The 16,337-nt window shown below is 43.5% G+C and overlaps 1 protein-coding gene across 1 annotated transcript in view; it reads left to right on the top strand.

The window, feature by feature from the left end:
* The window catches only part of LOC119559696, a 45,930-nt gene extending 29,812 nt beyond the window's left edge, over positions 1-16,118 (top strand). The window contains exons 2-3 of the mRNA XM_037872754.1: positions 15,394-15,461; positions 15,542-16,118. Coding sequence (XP_037728682.1) covers positions 15,394-15,461; positions 15,542-16,118 — 645 coding nt within the window. The remainder of the gene's footprint in view (positions 1-15,393; positions 15,462-15,541) is intronic.
* The last annotated feature ends 219 nt before the right edge of the window (positions 16,119-16,337 follow it).

Genomic DNA, 16,337 nt, shown 5'->3' with positions numbered 1-16,337 from the left:
CAATAACATTTTGAGTTTCTACCGCTCCCCCTTCCTTTATTACATCTGTAATTTAAACTCTCTCGGAACCTGCCGAATTTTTCGTAGACTTTTGATGTGCTGTTTCCTTATTCTCTCTCTCTCTTGCTTGCTTTACATTGTAACTGTTCGTGCGTAAAGTTGTCAGTGTCCCACAAGCAACGCTCAGTCGATAGAAGATTTATTCTCTCGTGCTCTGTTACAATTAAATTAAAATGCGATCTCGCGCTCTTATTTTTTTCGTGTTTTGTGCCTTTGTGGTTTTGGAATTTGATCCCTTTAGGGATCTGTTTACGGCCATTTTTATAAACAATCTAAGGCTGACGCCAGTCGAAAAATTGTTTCACCTACATAAATGCCAAAACAAGCGGCGATGCACACACGATAGTGTCGAACTCCCCCCTTACTAACGACGGCTTTCGCTCAGCTTGGGCTAACCTAACTGAGCGTTTCGAAAACAAGCGGTTGTTAGTAAATAGCCAATTAAAAATACTTTTCAATGTGCAGTCCGTTAATCAGGAATCTGGGTCAGCTATCCGTGAACTTCAACGCACCATCCAGGGTTGCCTCACGGCTTTAGAAATGTCCGGAATTGAAACCGAATATTGGGATTGCCTCTTAGTGTACATGTGCTCCTCCAAACTTCCTAAGCTCACGCTATCCTTGTGGGAACAGTCCCTGCACAATAAGGCAGAGATTCCGATGTGGCAGGAATTGAACGCCTTCCTTACGGAGCGTCACCGGACCTTAGAAGCCATAGACGACGTACGGCCGTCAGGCTCGAGTCCATCTCTGCCAAAAACATCCGCCCCCACTGCAGCGCCTCGAAGAATAAATTCTTACGAGACAAGGGTAGCACCCAAGCCAAAAGGATGTGACCTTTGTAAGAAGGAAAACCATCCTGTCCGCACATGTGCACGGTTCCTCCAGATGACGGTCGACGAGCGTTCGGCATACATAAAGAGGAAGCAGCTGTGTCTAAACTGCTTCGCACGAGGGCATCAGCTGCGTGATTGTGAGAGCACTCATAGTTGCTTTACGTGCCGCGGCCGCCATCACACCTTACTACACAGAGGCAACTCCTCCCAATCGCCTTCGAATCCCGCCCCAAGACCCAGATCAAGACCAAGTACACCAGTTGCCACCGCTTCCCGGTCCACGGACTCTACAGTCCAAAATTACTTCGCGACGGGGTATATTTCCGTCTTGCTGGGCACCGCCATAATTGACATATGTCACCTGGGGTCGAATTTTAAAGCTCGTGCCTTGATAGATTCAGGATCAGAGGAAACCTTTATTTCTGAGCGGCTGTTCAAATTAATAAAGTTGCCTCACCAGGTAATCCGAGCCCAAGTATCAGGCTTAAACCAGACAGTATCCGCTGAATCCAAAAAGCTCTGTCAGTTTACCATCCGTTCTCCGACCAGGCCTGGCTTGCAAATAAACACGACGGCCTATGTTCTTCCTCAATTAGCTGGAAACCTTCCATCTTGTCCGATTCCGCAACAGTTTCTACGGGATCTTCCCGAACTGTCACTAGCGGATCCAAAGTTCTACGAGAGTGCACAGATAGATATTCTGGTCGGGGCCGACATACTGCCATCCGTTCTCCTAAGCGGCACCCGGCCGAACATTTGTGACTCTCTCCACGGTCAAGAAACCATTTTCGGGTGGATCCTAACAGGTCCCGTTCCTGCTCCAAGGGAATATCAGATTTCCGTTTTTTCTACACGAAGTTCCCACACGGTTGACACGTCCCTGGATAGGCTTCTCACCAAATTTTGGGAGGTGGAGGATCTGCCAGTAAAAGTGACAAAATCTTCCGATTTTACATGTGAGGAACATTTTCTCCGAACAACTACGAGAGACGATATAGGCAGGTATGTCGTAAGTCTTCCGTTTCGTGATCCCCAAAACGTAAAATCCGCCCTCGGTCACTCCAGACCCTCCGCGTTGTCGCAGTTCCTAAGAACCGAGCAACGTCTAAAGAGGTACGGTCAGCTGAAAGCCAAATACGACTCCGTGATTCAAGAGTATCTCGACCTCCATCACATGAAAGAAGTCCGTCCTACCCATAATTCTGCCAGTTATTACCTTCCGCTCCATGCCGTGCTCAAGCCGGAAAGTACAACCACTAAGTTACGTGTGGTTTTCAATGCCTCCAGCCCTTCAGAGAATGGGGTCAGTTTAAATGATATCCTTCATGCTGGCCCAGTCTTACAGTCCGATCTAACTATCCAGATCCTGAAGTGGCGATATTTCCGATACGTCTACAGTGCCGATATCGAGAAAATGTATCGGCAGATATGAGTAGATCCGAAGCATTCCCCGTTCCAGCGCATCTTGTTCCGCAACAGCGAGGGGCACATTCGAGATTTCGAATTACAGACGGTAACTTTTGGAGTCAATTGCGCGCCATTCCTGGCCATTCGAGTCCTGCAACAGTTGGCAACTGACGTGCAGCTCAGCCATCCAAGAGCGAGCAACGGCATTCGAAATCATATGTATGTAGACGATGTCCTTTCGGGAGCTGACTCCGCCGAGGACGCTAAGTTCATTGTTCGCGAGCTACAAAGTGCTCTAGATTCCGCGGTGTTTCCATTGAGAAAGTGGACCTCCAACCACAAAGAAATATTAGCTCGTATCCAAAGCGATCATCTTCTGACAACCGACTTCCTCGAGATTGCCACTGAGAGCACAGCCAAAACTCTCGGCGTACGATGGAAGGCGACGTCCGATGAGTTCTTTTTCGTCCCACCAGATTTAGCAACGGAAATCTCCCACACGAAACGCCAAGTCCTTTCCCAAATTGCCAAGATGTTTGATCCAGCAGGCTGGCTCGCTCCATTTGTTGTGTGTGCCAAAATCTTTATGCAAGAGATTTGGCTTCAGGATCTAGGCTGGGACGATAAACTTATAATTGATCTGTGCCAAAGGTGGAACAGCTTTCTCCAGAGCTATTCGGTCCTAGACCAGGTCAGAATACCCAGATGGGTTTCCTTTCGTCCAGAGTTCCGCGTAGAGCATCACGGATTCTGTGACGCCTCGCAAAAGGCATACGGTGCTGCGATATATGTGCGCGTAGAAGTGGGCCACAAGACGATGGTGCACTTGCTCACGGCCAAGACGCGTGTAGCGCCAGTCAAAACGGTGTCCCTTCCCAGGCTGGAGTTATGTGGGGCTCTCCTTTTGTCAGAGATGGCCGAAGCCATTCTTCCTAATATGCCGAGGCTGACCTCAAAATTCCATTGTTGGACCGATTCCACGATTGTGCTAGCATGGTTAGCCAAACCAGCGTGCCATTGGACAACGTTTGTTGCCAACAGGGTGGCGAAGATCACCGAGTCCACTGAGACGGCCAATTGGTCGCACGTTCAATCCGAATATAATTCTGCTGATTTGGCTAGTCGAGGAGTTCCCCTTCAAGAGCTGGTGGATAACCCGCTTTGGTGGCATGGACCCACTTGGCTGCAACGTCCAAGCGATCATTGGCCCAGCCAGGGAACCGACCTGCCGGTGACTGAGATCGAAAAGCGTGCCGTCAAAGTCCATGTGGGGTCTATGCCGACAGAAGATTTCCTAGATCGCTTTTCCAATTTAGATAGAGCTTTGCGGGTCCTCGCGTATGTCCATCGATTTGTCCAACGATGTCGAGGACGATCACCGCTTTCCTGGGTCCGTCTAGAGGCCAAGGACGTTGCCGCCCGTCCGTTCACGTACACAGGGATAGTTCCGGCGTAGTTCCGGCCCGTTTGATATAAAAAATTATACCGGAAGAGCTTGCCTCATTACGAAAGGGTACGTGTTGGTTTTCGTTTGTTTTTCTACAAAGGCCATCCATCTAGAGCCTACATCCGACTTAACGACTGAAAAGTTTCTTGCCGCTTTCGCTCGTTTCGTCTCTAGAAGAGGGTGTCCTCGTCAAGTCCAGTCCGACAATGGAAAGACCTTCGTCGGCGCCTCCACCGTGCTTTCCCGAGACTTCCTGCAAGCCGTTAAGGAGTCTGTGACCGATGCGTATAGTCATCAGCAGCTCACCTGGCAATTCATTCCTCCTGGGGCATCCCATATGGGAGGCCTATGGGAAGCTGGTGTCAAGAGCTTCAAGACCTTGTTTTACAAGTCCACCGCTACACGGAAGTACACCTTTGAAGAGCTGTCCACCCTCCTAGCGAGAATCGCAGCTTGTCTGAATTCCAGACCGCTATCTCCCATGTCCGAGGATCCAACTGATCTCTTAGCGTTGACACCAGGGCACTTTCTTGTTGGTGGACCTCTTCTATCCATAGTGGAACCTGAAGTAAAGGGCGAATCCAAGTCCATTCTGAACCGGTGGCAGCACTTAAAGTCTCTCCATCAACAATTCCGCACTCGATGGAAGGATGAGTACCTTAAGGAGCTCCACAAGCGCAACAAGTGGCAAGTCCCCACAGAAAATCTGCGTGTTGGCGATCTGGTCGTCATTAAGGATGACAATTTGCCCTCAAATGAGTGGCGACTCGGAAGAATAGACTCCGTTTTTCCGGGAGTCCAGTGACCAAGGTGGTTCTTCTTCCAAGAGAGCCGCCCAAAACTACCTCGTAACGAGCCGCGTTTCTTACACACCTTAGTCCGTAGCCATTATCCACGTCATTGTTAATCAGCCCTGTTTGTTTTTTCCTTATCCACACTCTAAACAGGAAAATGGCTCCCCGTCAACGTAGCGCTCAGGATTTGGATAGCAGATGTACGAGAGGTACTCAGTCCTACCGATGTCGAGTCTGCCGCGGAATTCATCCTCTTCGGAAGTGTCAGAGGTTCCTAAGGCTGTGCGCAGAGAAGCGGCTGCGGGCAGTTCTCATAAACAAGTACTGCGCGAACTGTCTCGCACACGAGCACTCCACTGGGAGCTGTCGTAGCGGTAACCGGTGCAGAACGTGCAACCGGAACCATCACACGCTGCTGCACATGCACGACCTTGTTTTCCGGAAAAAGTCCGGCTCCAAGCAACAGCCCGCTTCTCCGCAGCGTTCGCGCCGGCAAGATCCGCCAACTCGCCAAACGCTTGCCCCTCCACCGCGCTCAGCATCCTCGACACCAGCTCCGTCGCTCGCCACTCTTCTCCAGCGTCATAGCGTCAATGTCCTCCCGACTGCTTTGGTGATCGTCGAGACCGGAGAAAAGACGTTCGACACCGCCGCACTCATCGATCCGTGCACCCTGACAAGCTCCATCGATGCATCCCTGGCCGCCGCATTTAGTTTGCCGACAACAAACGTGGGCGATGAGAGCATATGCACGGCGACGATTCGTTCGAAGGTCGACGAGGCCATCAAGCTGGAGGTGGTCCTCAAGATCGAGCCGAACGTGCGCATCCGCACCCCCATCCGTGCGCTCATTGAGAGCGTCGTCCAGAAATTTAAGGAGCTACCGCTCGCGGATGAGCGTTTCCACCGGCCAGCCACTATTTCATTGATCCTGGGCGCGGACGTCTACCCGAAGGTGATACAGCCGGGCTTCCACACGGTCGACGAGGGACTGCCAGTAGCCCAGAAGACGGTGTTCGGGTGGATCCTCTCCGGCGCCTGTACGCAGGCCTGAGGCGTAGGCGACTGGCCGAAGTTCCGTCTCCTTTATTTTTTGCAACGCTAGCGATTGCAAGGGGGCGGAATGTTCAGGCCCACTGTCCGGCGAATCTGGACTGGCCCCGCTATCCAGCTGCACCGCTCTACCGCTCTCCCGCTCTCCCGCTCTCCCGCTCGCTCGCACCCCCACCTCTCCTGCGCTGTTCCCAGCTCCCTCCATGAAGTCTCCGCTGCGCTTTGGAGCGCAGAGCGGAGCTTAGACTTAGTTAGTTCGATTTTGGAGTTCTTACTGAAATAAACCGCGGTCGTACCCCCGTGCGTACATTTCTTTTCGGTCAAGGGGCAATTCGCGTTTTCGAGTGGTTTTCTCCCCTACAGCTGAGACGCTTTCCGCCGCACCAGCAGCAAACCGCACCATCAGCTAACCGCCGAAGCCCAGCGCAGCAGCCCGCCGACGCCGCCAGTTTCCCGCCGTCGCCTCCCACGCCATTCCACCAGCGCCGTTTTATATTTAATAATTGCTATTTGTTTGTTGATCCATGTCGTTAGACCTGCATATAGTACTAAAACTTCAATTTTTTTTACAATTATTATTATAGACATGTATTCACAAAATTATTTCTCCAAACAGTATTTGGAATAGAATTAATAACTTTCTTGCACACCCTTATTTGGAAGTAGTAGTTTAAAGCTTCCTCCTCGTCCCACGGATGCCTCGCCATCTTTCCTGCGCCACCGCAGCCCAGCTCCGAGTCCGAGTCCGAGTTCCTTTGAGGAAGTGGGAGCCGGGTTAGTAGTATAATAATATGGGTCCTGGCTCACTAGGTAATAAATCATGTCAAAAAAGGGGGTGGGGGTGACCCTAATTAGTCACGCATGGTTGCACACAGGTGTTTTAATGACCTTATTTGCATAATTAAGTAATAAAAGTGTTCGAAAAAGGGGGTGGTGGTGACCCTAATTAGTCACGCATGGTTGCACACAGGTGTTATAATGACCTAATTAGTATAAAAAGGTGACTTAATGAGGTAAGAAAGGTGTGTGAAGTGTGAGGATCACCCCAAAGAAATGCTGAGAGTGGGGGTATTTTGTCATGTCATGTCTTGTCTTGTCTTGTCTTTTTCTCACCCCAAAGGTGTGTGTGTGTGAGGGGTGTTTTGTCATACGTAAAAATGTGTGGTTGCTTAGAGTGATCTTTACCGAATAGGGTGTGTAGGAGTGTGAGAGAGGGGTGCTTTGTCATGCGTAGGAATTTGTGATTGCTTGTGTGTGAGGGGTGCCAATGTCATACGTAAAAATGTGTGGTTGCTTAGAGTGATCTTTACCCGAATAGGGAGTGTCGTAGTGTGAGAGAGGGGTCTTTTGTCATGCGTAGGAATTTGTGATTGCTTGTGTGTGAGGTATGTTTTGTCATGCGTAGGAATTTGTTTTTGTTTAGAGTGATCTTTACCCGAAAAGGGTGTGTAGGAGTGTGAGAGGGGTGTTTTGTCATGCGTAGGAATTTGTAAAACGATATTTAGGCGGTGGAGGAGGTGGAGGAGGAGGGGGGAGTGGTTTATTATGCTTGCCCTTTTGTCATGCGTAGGAATTTGTAAAACGACATTTAGGAGAAGGAAGAGGCGGAAGTTGTTTTATTATGCGTGGCCGTTTTGTTGATTCAATTAGGGTTGTATATGATATCTGTTAGTGTAACCTGTCTTCGGTCTTGTGGTCAAAAGGTGTTGGTTTGAGGGATATTAGACCGCATACTTTTGTGGTGTGAAACAAGCGTGAGATCGATCCCCCGCTTTAGCGAGCATTAGATGGGAAAGTGAGCATGAGTATCTAAAGTATGTTTCTTCTAACTTATATTAAGTTAAGGGGAGGGTAATCTTAAATGTTTCAATTATATCGTGGAGGTGGAGATGATGGTGGTGGTGGTTCCTGACAGAATATACACAAAATCAAATGAGATCTTTTATTTAGTCAAATACGTATAAACTCCTTTACGTCAATACCCATGAACATGTTCCTTGACTCCAGTAGTAATTTTAAGTTCTCTTTTGAAATCATATTTCCAAATGTATTAATAAATAAATAAATCTTATTTATTAAAAAAGAATAAGTCGGTATATAAAGATTGTTATTAGAATCAGTCATATCGTTAACTTCTTTTCCGACTCTCAAAATGTGAATGAATGGTGAAAAGGTGCTTAGGAGTTTTCGTTTGTGTGAAAGTTTAAGATTTTATGAGCATTGTTGAGAGAGCAGACACCATCCTGAGCATGTAATGAACAATGTGGAAAGTGATTTCCATCCATTATTTTTAGAGAGGAACAACCAATTTCATTATGTTAATTACATCATCAATTTTTTAAAATTTTTGTAGGAATAACCTTTTATGATATCCCTTACAAATTATTTCCTTTTTTCTAATTATATCTCTTAAATACAATTGTGTTTCTTTGAAAAAGTATACTCCATCATTCCAATAAATTTTATGATGTTTTTATGTTAGCCAAGTAGCTGTTTTTCTACATGTTTTATTCAAATCAATAAAATCATGTGGAGAGTGTATAATAAAGTTAGAATTCAAGATTGTTTCGTTTTTGAATACGACTCCAATTTCTTTTAGAATAAATTTATTATTATTCCCAAGAAATCCTTGAACATCAATCGCAACAATGTCTTCACTCATTATTGATTGATTGATTGTTAGACAATCCGCTGAACTAGACCATTCAACGGGTTATATTCAACTAAACGATTATGTATGAGCACGCAATTTACTTGAACATTTTCGATAGTGTAATTGGCAAGTTGAATTGAAATCCTAACATCAATGGGTCCCGATTTAACCATTTCATTTTGATATGATAAGTCACTTACGATAATAGGAGCTTTAGTCTTAAACTCTGTAGGTGAAAGTAAAGGAGATTCACTTCGGTTATAGTAGCTAGTTTGAAACTTGCAATACATTTCATATAGGCGAGCAAATCGATCTTTTTCAAAGTCTAAGCTTAAGTCATCGTAGGGATATGTTTCAGAGTTTAAGTAGACCTTTGATTACTTAAATTGTTTGTAATCAGATGGTGGTTATCTTTAAATCCAATTAAAGCAAATCGTGGACGTTTTCGGTTTGCAACTAATTTAACATTCCAAACATGATCTGTTCCATTACTAAGCTTAGGATTAATGTATGTATCCCAACTACGGAATGCAATCGGTAGATTGGTTTCACTTTTTATAATATCATACATTTTAATTTTCGTTGAATCGCTGGGTGTTATATGAGGAATTTTCCATGTAATATTAGTCATATTGAGATGATGTTTTCCGACTAATTCTGCATTCTCAAATTTATCTTGCTCAAGTACATCATTAAAAATGTTTGATATTAATAGTACTAGTTCATGTTTTCAATTTAATAATACTTTTTTGAAATCTTCAGCAAATCCAAGTGAGGGCTTAAATTGAAATCGGAGTCTCCACTCCATCCAGAATTTTAAAGTCTCTTGCTTTCAAATTGATTTAAAGAAACAAAGTTTTTTATTGTAGAAGTAATACCACTAAATCTTGTTCTATCTATCTCAACACCATTTATTTCAAAGCGTATTTCATCTAAAAAGTATGCCATACAAATATTTCTCATCCTCCCAATAACATTTTGAGTTTCTACCGCTCCCCCTTCCTTAATTAGGGTAATATCTCCTTGAAAACTTAGAAGACTGTCATGGGGGAGTACATATAAATCTTGATTTTGGATTGTAATTCTTATCTCATCATTTGGTTTAAATGATTGTTGATACTATCATCAGAGAAAGGATTTTCTCGTACTGCCAATATTTCATTCAACCCCATAACTTTAGTTAAACTCGCAGTTTGAAGCCCAGTGATTTAAGAATTAAGTTATTTTTTAATGTAAGTGTGTGTATTTTTGGTTTCGATCCTCTTCCTATAACTTTATGTTTTAAAGTGTGCTGATGATGGTAAGTATCACCTCTTTTATTGTATATAATTATTGTATTAATCTTAAATGTAAACGAATTGTACAGTTTTGACCGCGTAAATCTATTAGTTCACCGTTCTGTTCAGTTATGTGTATAGAGAGTGTAATTATTTCTCTTGTGTTGACTGGTAAGTAAATAAGATTGTGTGGTGTGATATTCACTTTATAGCCCGGTAAAACATTAATTCCAAATTCGTATAATGAATGATCTTGTCTACTATCAATATATAATCCGCTTACAATACTACATACTAAGCGTATTGTGATTATTTTTAAAATGTTGACAGGTTGATGAGATATGTATGTTTTTTTCAAGTCGGGGTAAATTATTTTTTTATTGAAACCAAGCAATAGTCCAATGGAATTGTTTCTATTAAAATAAATAGGTTCCTTGGTTGTTGTAATATGAACTTGAAGTGTGGTATTATTAATCTCCATTTGAAATGTTTTCTCAAGATCATAATCTTATAGTTTATTTTTTAGAAAATCATTAATATCATTGAGTTCATATGATCCTATTGGAAGTTGAATTACTTTATCACCAATATGAAATAGATTATTATTTATATCAACATATTCGATTTAGCGTCGCTTGTGAACAGATGTGTTTACTTTTGTGCTCTGAGTTTTTGTCTTATTCAGTGATTTTTTGCGAGTTTCTTGTGTTTGTTTTTTAACAAAGCTTAGCCTAATAGTTGTGTTAGTGTTTTTGACTAGATCCCCCATTAAACGGGTATGTGGTTATAGTTATTTTAACATCTATATTAGATTTGTTTAATCTCCTAGCTTTGTTAGTGTAATTTAACACTCACTAATCTTGCTAAAACTCTTTTATTCCCATTTTCTCTCCATCTCTTTATTACATCTGTAATTTAAACTCTCTCGGAACCTGCCGAATTTTTGGTAGACTTTTAATGTGCTGTTTCCTTATTCTCTCTCTCTCTTGCTTGCTTTACATTGTAACTGTGTAAAGTTGTCAGTGTCCCACAAGCAACGCTCAGTTGATAGAAGATTTATTCTCTCGTGCTCTCTTACAATTAAATTAAAATGCGATCTCGCGCTCTTATTTTTTTCGTGTTTTGTGCCTTTGTGGTTTTGGAATTTGATCCCAGTGCCAAATTTACTTGAGGTATTTTCATATTTTATTTTATTTTATTTCATCTCCTTTAAATGGCTCTTGTCTGCTCTAAGAAAAATTGTACTCTTTCGTCTTCAACTAAAGACCCTTTTATTTTCTGCTGGCTCTGCGAATCGATGATGCACGTTAAATGCGCAGGATTTACTGGCAGAGTCAAAGACTTCATTGATCTGAATTCTGGTCTCATGTGGTTATGTGGATCCTGCAAGGAAATGGTAGTTGAGATGAGCGGCTTTATGAAGCAGACTCGAGAAAGCCTTTTGAATCTTTCAGGTGCTTTTAAACAGCTCAATGAGGGGTTCAATTCCATTTGTGCCCAATTACTACGGTCCCGATATCCTCCCCAAATCCGAACTTGGTAGCTGCAGCAGTTTCTGTTGACACTGCAGTAAGTGAACCAACTGCACCTAGGGATACAGCTGATTCAGGTAGAGTCACTGTTTCTCGAAGTCTGGTGGTAAAAAAAATCTTCAGTGTCGGCTACGGTGCCTACCGTACCTATAGGTACATAAGGTACCGTTTCTGGCTCTGTCAGTTGTTCCACATAGGAAGCAATTATTTGTTAATAGACTCACACCAGAAACCACATCTGAGAATGTTTTGAAAATGTATGCGTGAAAAATTCCCATCCGAGAATATTTCAGTTGAACAATTTCGATTTTCATACGCTCGTAGTATATCCTCTTTTAAAATATTTGCACCGCTTGATGTGTTTAAGGTACTACTTTCTGAAAGCTTTTGGCTTAATGATGATTTAGTAATAAAAGAATTTGTTCCCAATAAACCGAGAACAAGTAACAGACCTTCCACTGCGCCAAAAAACTAAAAAGTTTATTTTTGGCTTATCAAAATGTTAGGGGACTAAATATGAAGCTACCCAAGCTTTATGCTGACTCCTCTGCATTTACTGCAGATATTTTGGCTTTTACGGAAACTTGGCTGAACCCAGAGATATCTGACTCTGAAGTTCTGTCAAATAACTTTAATGCCTATAGGACCGATCGATCCTCACGTAGGGGAGGCGGTGTGCTGATTGCCGTTACCACTAGCCTAACATCTGAAAAAATTCACTATCATACCCCTAAAAAAATTGAATTTGTTAGTGTGAAAGTTTCCTTGCAATCCTTAACTATTTTTGATACATGTTCCTATATTCCACCTGGCTCTGATCTAATAATTTATGAGCACCATCTGTCTGCGATAAAATCTGTTCTATCCCTTCTTTCTAAGAGAGACCTTTTGATTGTTTTGGGTGACTTTAATCTCCCTGATATTTCTTGGTATCCTCCTACTGACTCACTTGTCGCTATACCCTTATCCGTCCATGATTTTGTAGATGGTCTTTTAGAATTACCGTTACAGCAAGTAAGCTTTATACGGAATTCATTAAATAGACAACTAGATCTTGTGTTTGTTTCAGACCCGTCTGAAGTCACGGTATCTAGAATTGACGCTCTTGTTGTACCTGAAGACCGATATCATCCAACAATGGATGCGTTGATACCCGCTCTCCTTTAGTTCCTCAAACTAAAATGAGATGATCTCAAAAAGCTAAACAGGCCTCCTTAGTTTACCAATGCGCTTCAAAGACTTAAAAACTTCAAAACAAACACCTATAAGAAGTATAAAAAATCGGGTAAGCCATCGGATTTTTCGAAATATGTGGTGGCTCGATCGGACTTTAATGTTCTCAAAAGTCATTGCTATTCTATTTAATTCTATTTAAGTCGATGTAAATTCGAATTTTCAAATGATCCGAAGCAGTTTAATAACTTTGTTAATGCCAAGCGTAAGTCGTCGGCATTGCCTTCATCGGTACGTTTTAACTCAATGGAGGCATCGACGGATTCTGAAATTGCTGATTTATTTGCCGAGTTTTTCCAAACTACTTATAGTTCGGCTGCTCGGCTCAAATTCTAACTACCCTAATCCCTTAAATAGGGCGAATTGTATTTTTACCCCTGAAATCACGGAAAGTTCTCTCTTAAGAGACTTAGCAACAACAACGCCAAATTATTCTCCCGGTCCAGATGGACTCCCCATATGTAAGCGGATTCTTAAACTTTTTAATTTGTCTATTTCAGCATCAGTTTTTCCTACCATCTGGAAGGACTCTTTTATCATTCCACTTCACAAAAAGGGTGCGAAGGCGGATGCCCAGAATTATACAGGTATTTCTAAATTATCGGCAATTCCTAAAGCATTTGAACGAATTATTACTTCTCATTTGCAACATTTAAGTTCCTCGCTAATATCACCGTGTCAGCATGGTTTTGTTAAGCGAAGATCGACCGCCACCAACCTTCTTGAATTGTCATCTATTGTTATTAATGGATTTAAGAAAAAATGCAGACTGACGTTACATATACAGATTTTAGTAAGGCCTTTGACTCTGTCAACCACTCTCTTCTATTATTCAAATTAAATCAGCTTGGGTTTCCATGTTATCTATTAACTCGGATTTCAAGTTATTTGAATGGTAGGACCCAGAGAATTATATTCAAGAACGCTGCTTCAAAATTGATCTACGTGACATCTGGAGTGCCTCGGGGTAGTCATTTGGGTCCTTTGCTGTTTACTTTGTTTATTAACGATCTTCCCTCTACCATAACACATTCTCGTGTACTAATGTATGCTGATGATGTTAAGCTTTGTTTATCATATAATGATATAGCGTCGGGTTTCAACTTACAGTCAGATATTGATTGTTTTCAGGGATGGTGTGAGTACAACCTTTTAAATTTGAACTGCCTTAAATGCAACGTTATGACTTTTATAGGGGTACTCCTACTTTTGTTAGTTACTCTCTTCAAAATACGTCACTCGACCGTATATATTCAGTTAATGACTTAGGCGTTCTTCTGGACCCAAAACTTAAATTTGACTGCCACATAATGTCCACTGTCAACAAGGCCATGAGTGTTCTTGGGTTTATAAAGCGTTGGTCAGAAGAATTTGATGACCCTTACACAACCACATTGTCCGTCCTATTTTAGAATATTGTTCTTCGGTTTGGAGTCCACAATATCAAGTGCACATTGACCGTATTGTGTCGGTACAAAAAAAATTTCTTCTTTTTGCCCTTCGTAGTTTGAACTGGGATCAAAACGTAAGGCTACCTTCCTATCAGAGTAGATTACTATTGCTTAATTTACCTACACTTGTAAATCGTAGAACAATGCTTGGTACTATTTTTATGCAAAATCTTATTAGAGGTGATATTGATTCTGTAGAACTTGTAAGCCGCCTAACTTTCAGTGTCCCTGCTAAACTAACACGAAATTATTGTCCCCTAAATTTGCCACGATGTACATCAAAATTTGTCTGCACGAGCCCTTTCGCGTTCTATGTAATAATTATAACAACCTTTACCATTTAATTTGCACTTCAACTTCTATCCCGGTACTAAAAACTAATATTTTAACTCATTTGCTTCATTCTTAGTTGCTTCTTTTATTTTCATTTGTGTCCCGTCTCTATTTGTTTTTTGTATCTATCTCGCGAACTCGCATTTTTGCCCAAATTGATAAAAGGGCCCCGCGCGTAACAAGCACGTGCTTGGTGTCGTTGGGCCACTTGTTTGTTCTGCTCGTAGTGTATCAACGTCCATCATATATATAAAATAAGCTGTGTTGTGACAAAATAGTCCCATTCCAACTCGAGTAATACGTCAGTTTCGTCTTTTTATTTATTGCGTGCCAAATTGGCTATACCTACCATAGGAAGAATACTGTAAACCATCAGATTAATGTGATTTTAAAGATATTTACTACGTTTTATATTTAATAATTGGTATTTGTTTTTCGATCCATGTCGATAGACCTGCAAAAAGTACTAAAACTTCGATTTATTTTTTACAATTATTATTATAGACATGTATTCACAAAATTAATTCTCCAAACAATATTTTGAACAGAAGTACAGACTTTCTCGCAGACCCTTATTTGGAATTTAAAAAATCACTAAAATTTCCTCTTGGACTTTAAACATCAAATGGAAAACCTATATCCTCCGATCTGGTAACAGCTTCTTTGACCTTGTTTTGGCCTGTGAATGCCAGTCAGGTCTCAGCAAATGAAGGCTCCGTAGCTCTACAGACCGAAAATCCATGAGCTTTAGCAATTAAATCAGACTGTAAAGTATAAACAAGGAAGAACGCTTTAGTCAAGTACCTCTACTACTAGATACCCGTTACTCAGCCTAAGGGACCAAAGGGATATGGAGATATGCAAGCAGCAAAGCGAGATTTAATGCGCCACCTACCCTTGATCTCAATATATGGTTATGTGGGCGGTAGATTGATTTAAGCGTTATGGGCATTAGATATATCATACATATCAGTTAAAATTTTTTTCTAGCATGAAAATTGTGGCTGCCACTGGCTTTTGCGGCTTGTGGGCATGGCATATTCACGTAAGAAACTTGCGCTGCGTTCAAGGCTACGAAATCCCAATTATCTATCTCTGACAGTTTCCGAGATATCTGCGTTCAGGAAGCTCAGGAATCTACATGCCAAATCCCAATATCCTAGCTCTTATAGTTTCCGAGATCTAAGCGTTCATACGGACAGACAGACAGACGAACAGACGGACATGGCTAGATCGACTCGGCTAGTGATCCTGATCAAGAATATATATACTTTATGGGGTCGGAAACGCTCCCTTCTGCCTGTTACATACTTTCAGACGACGGAGCCAACGCGCGAGCAGCTGAGCGAGCAAAAACGACCAGAGCAACCACAGCACCAGCGAGGGTACCCGGTGGGACACCACGTCCGAACGGACATCCCGGCTGCCCACGTAAGTCATAGCACCCGGACTTTCGTTGCCGAAGGGGTGAGGTGGCGGCAGCAGACAGTCGTCTGGACGTGGCCGGAGGAACCTGTGGAGGAGACGGCGGCGGCGGAGGAGCCCCGAATCTGGGAGGAGAGAGGTCCCCGGGTGAACCCACTGGACCCCAGGACCCGCGGCAGACCGGAGCATTGGGCCCCACCGACACCGGCACCGGACCGAGGACGCCAAGCACCGGGCCGGCGACGCCAGCGCCAGCAGAGACAGAGAGCGCGACGGCAGCCTCGGATCCAGACGAGCCGCTGGAACGGGGGCCCTGGGTGTGGCCCGAACCCGTGGATGGTGGCCGACCTCCGCTCAAGCGGCAGCACTCTGCGCCCGAAGTGTCCGAGGTGGTGGCACGTCCGAAGTTGTCGCGGACGGTGTCGGCGCCGGGGGGCCAGCGGTGGCGCGCGATCGAGGAGCACGAGTGGCCCGAGGGGATCGCGGAGACACCGGCGGTAAGAGAGGCCCGCATCCTGGGCGGCAGGGGCAGCGTGCGCATAAGGAGAGATGGGCGCGCGTTCCGGGTTACGTTAGGGGTCGCGGGCACGAGGGTGTTTGAGGAGCAACCGAAATAAAGTTTAAAAAAACAAATTAAAAAAAATCGAAACAAAATTTTAAAACCGGTATATGGCGGGGAACGCAGATGGAAACAGTGGCGAGAAGAGAGGGGAGGATACATGGCAGCACCTGAAACCTGAAATGCGACAAAGGGGTTACTGCAGGAATCAGAAAAACAAACACCACAGTACTTACCTGCTGTCCCAGTTGCGAAGCAAGTGCGAAGACCTCTCCGC

This window comes from Drosophila subpulchrella, unplaced genomic scaffold, assembly GCF_014743375.2.
Source record: "Drosophila subpulchrella strain 33 F10 #4 breed RU33 unplaced genomic scaffold, RU_Dsub_v1.1 Primary Assembly Seq33, whole genome shotgun sequence".
NCBI classification, from domain to species: domain Eukaryota; kingdom Metazoa; phylum Arthropoda; class Insecta; order Diptera; family Drosophilidae; genus Drosophila; species Drosophila subpulchrella.
The sequence above is the reverse complement of the archived record's forward strand: the minus strand, read 5'-3'. Positions and strand labels throughout refer to the sequence as shown.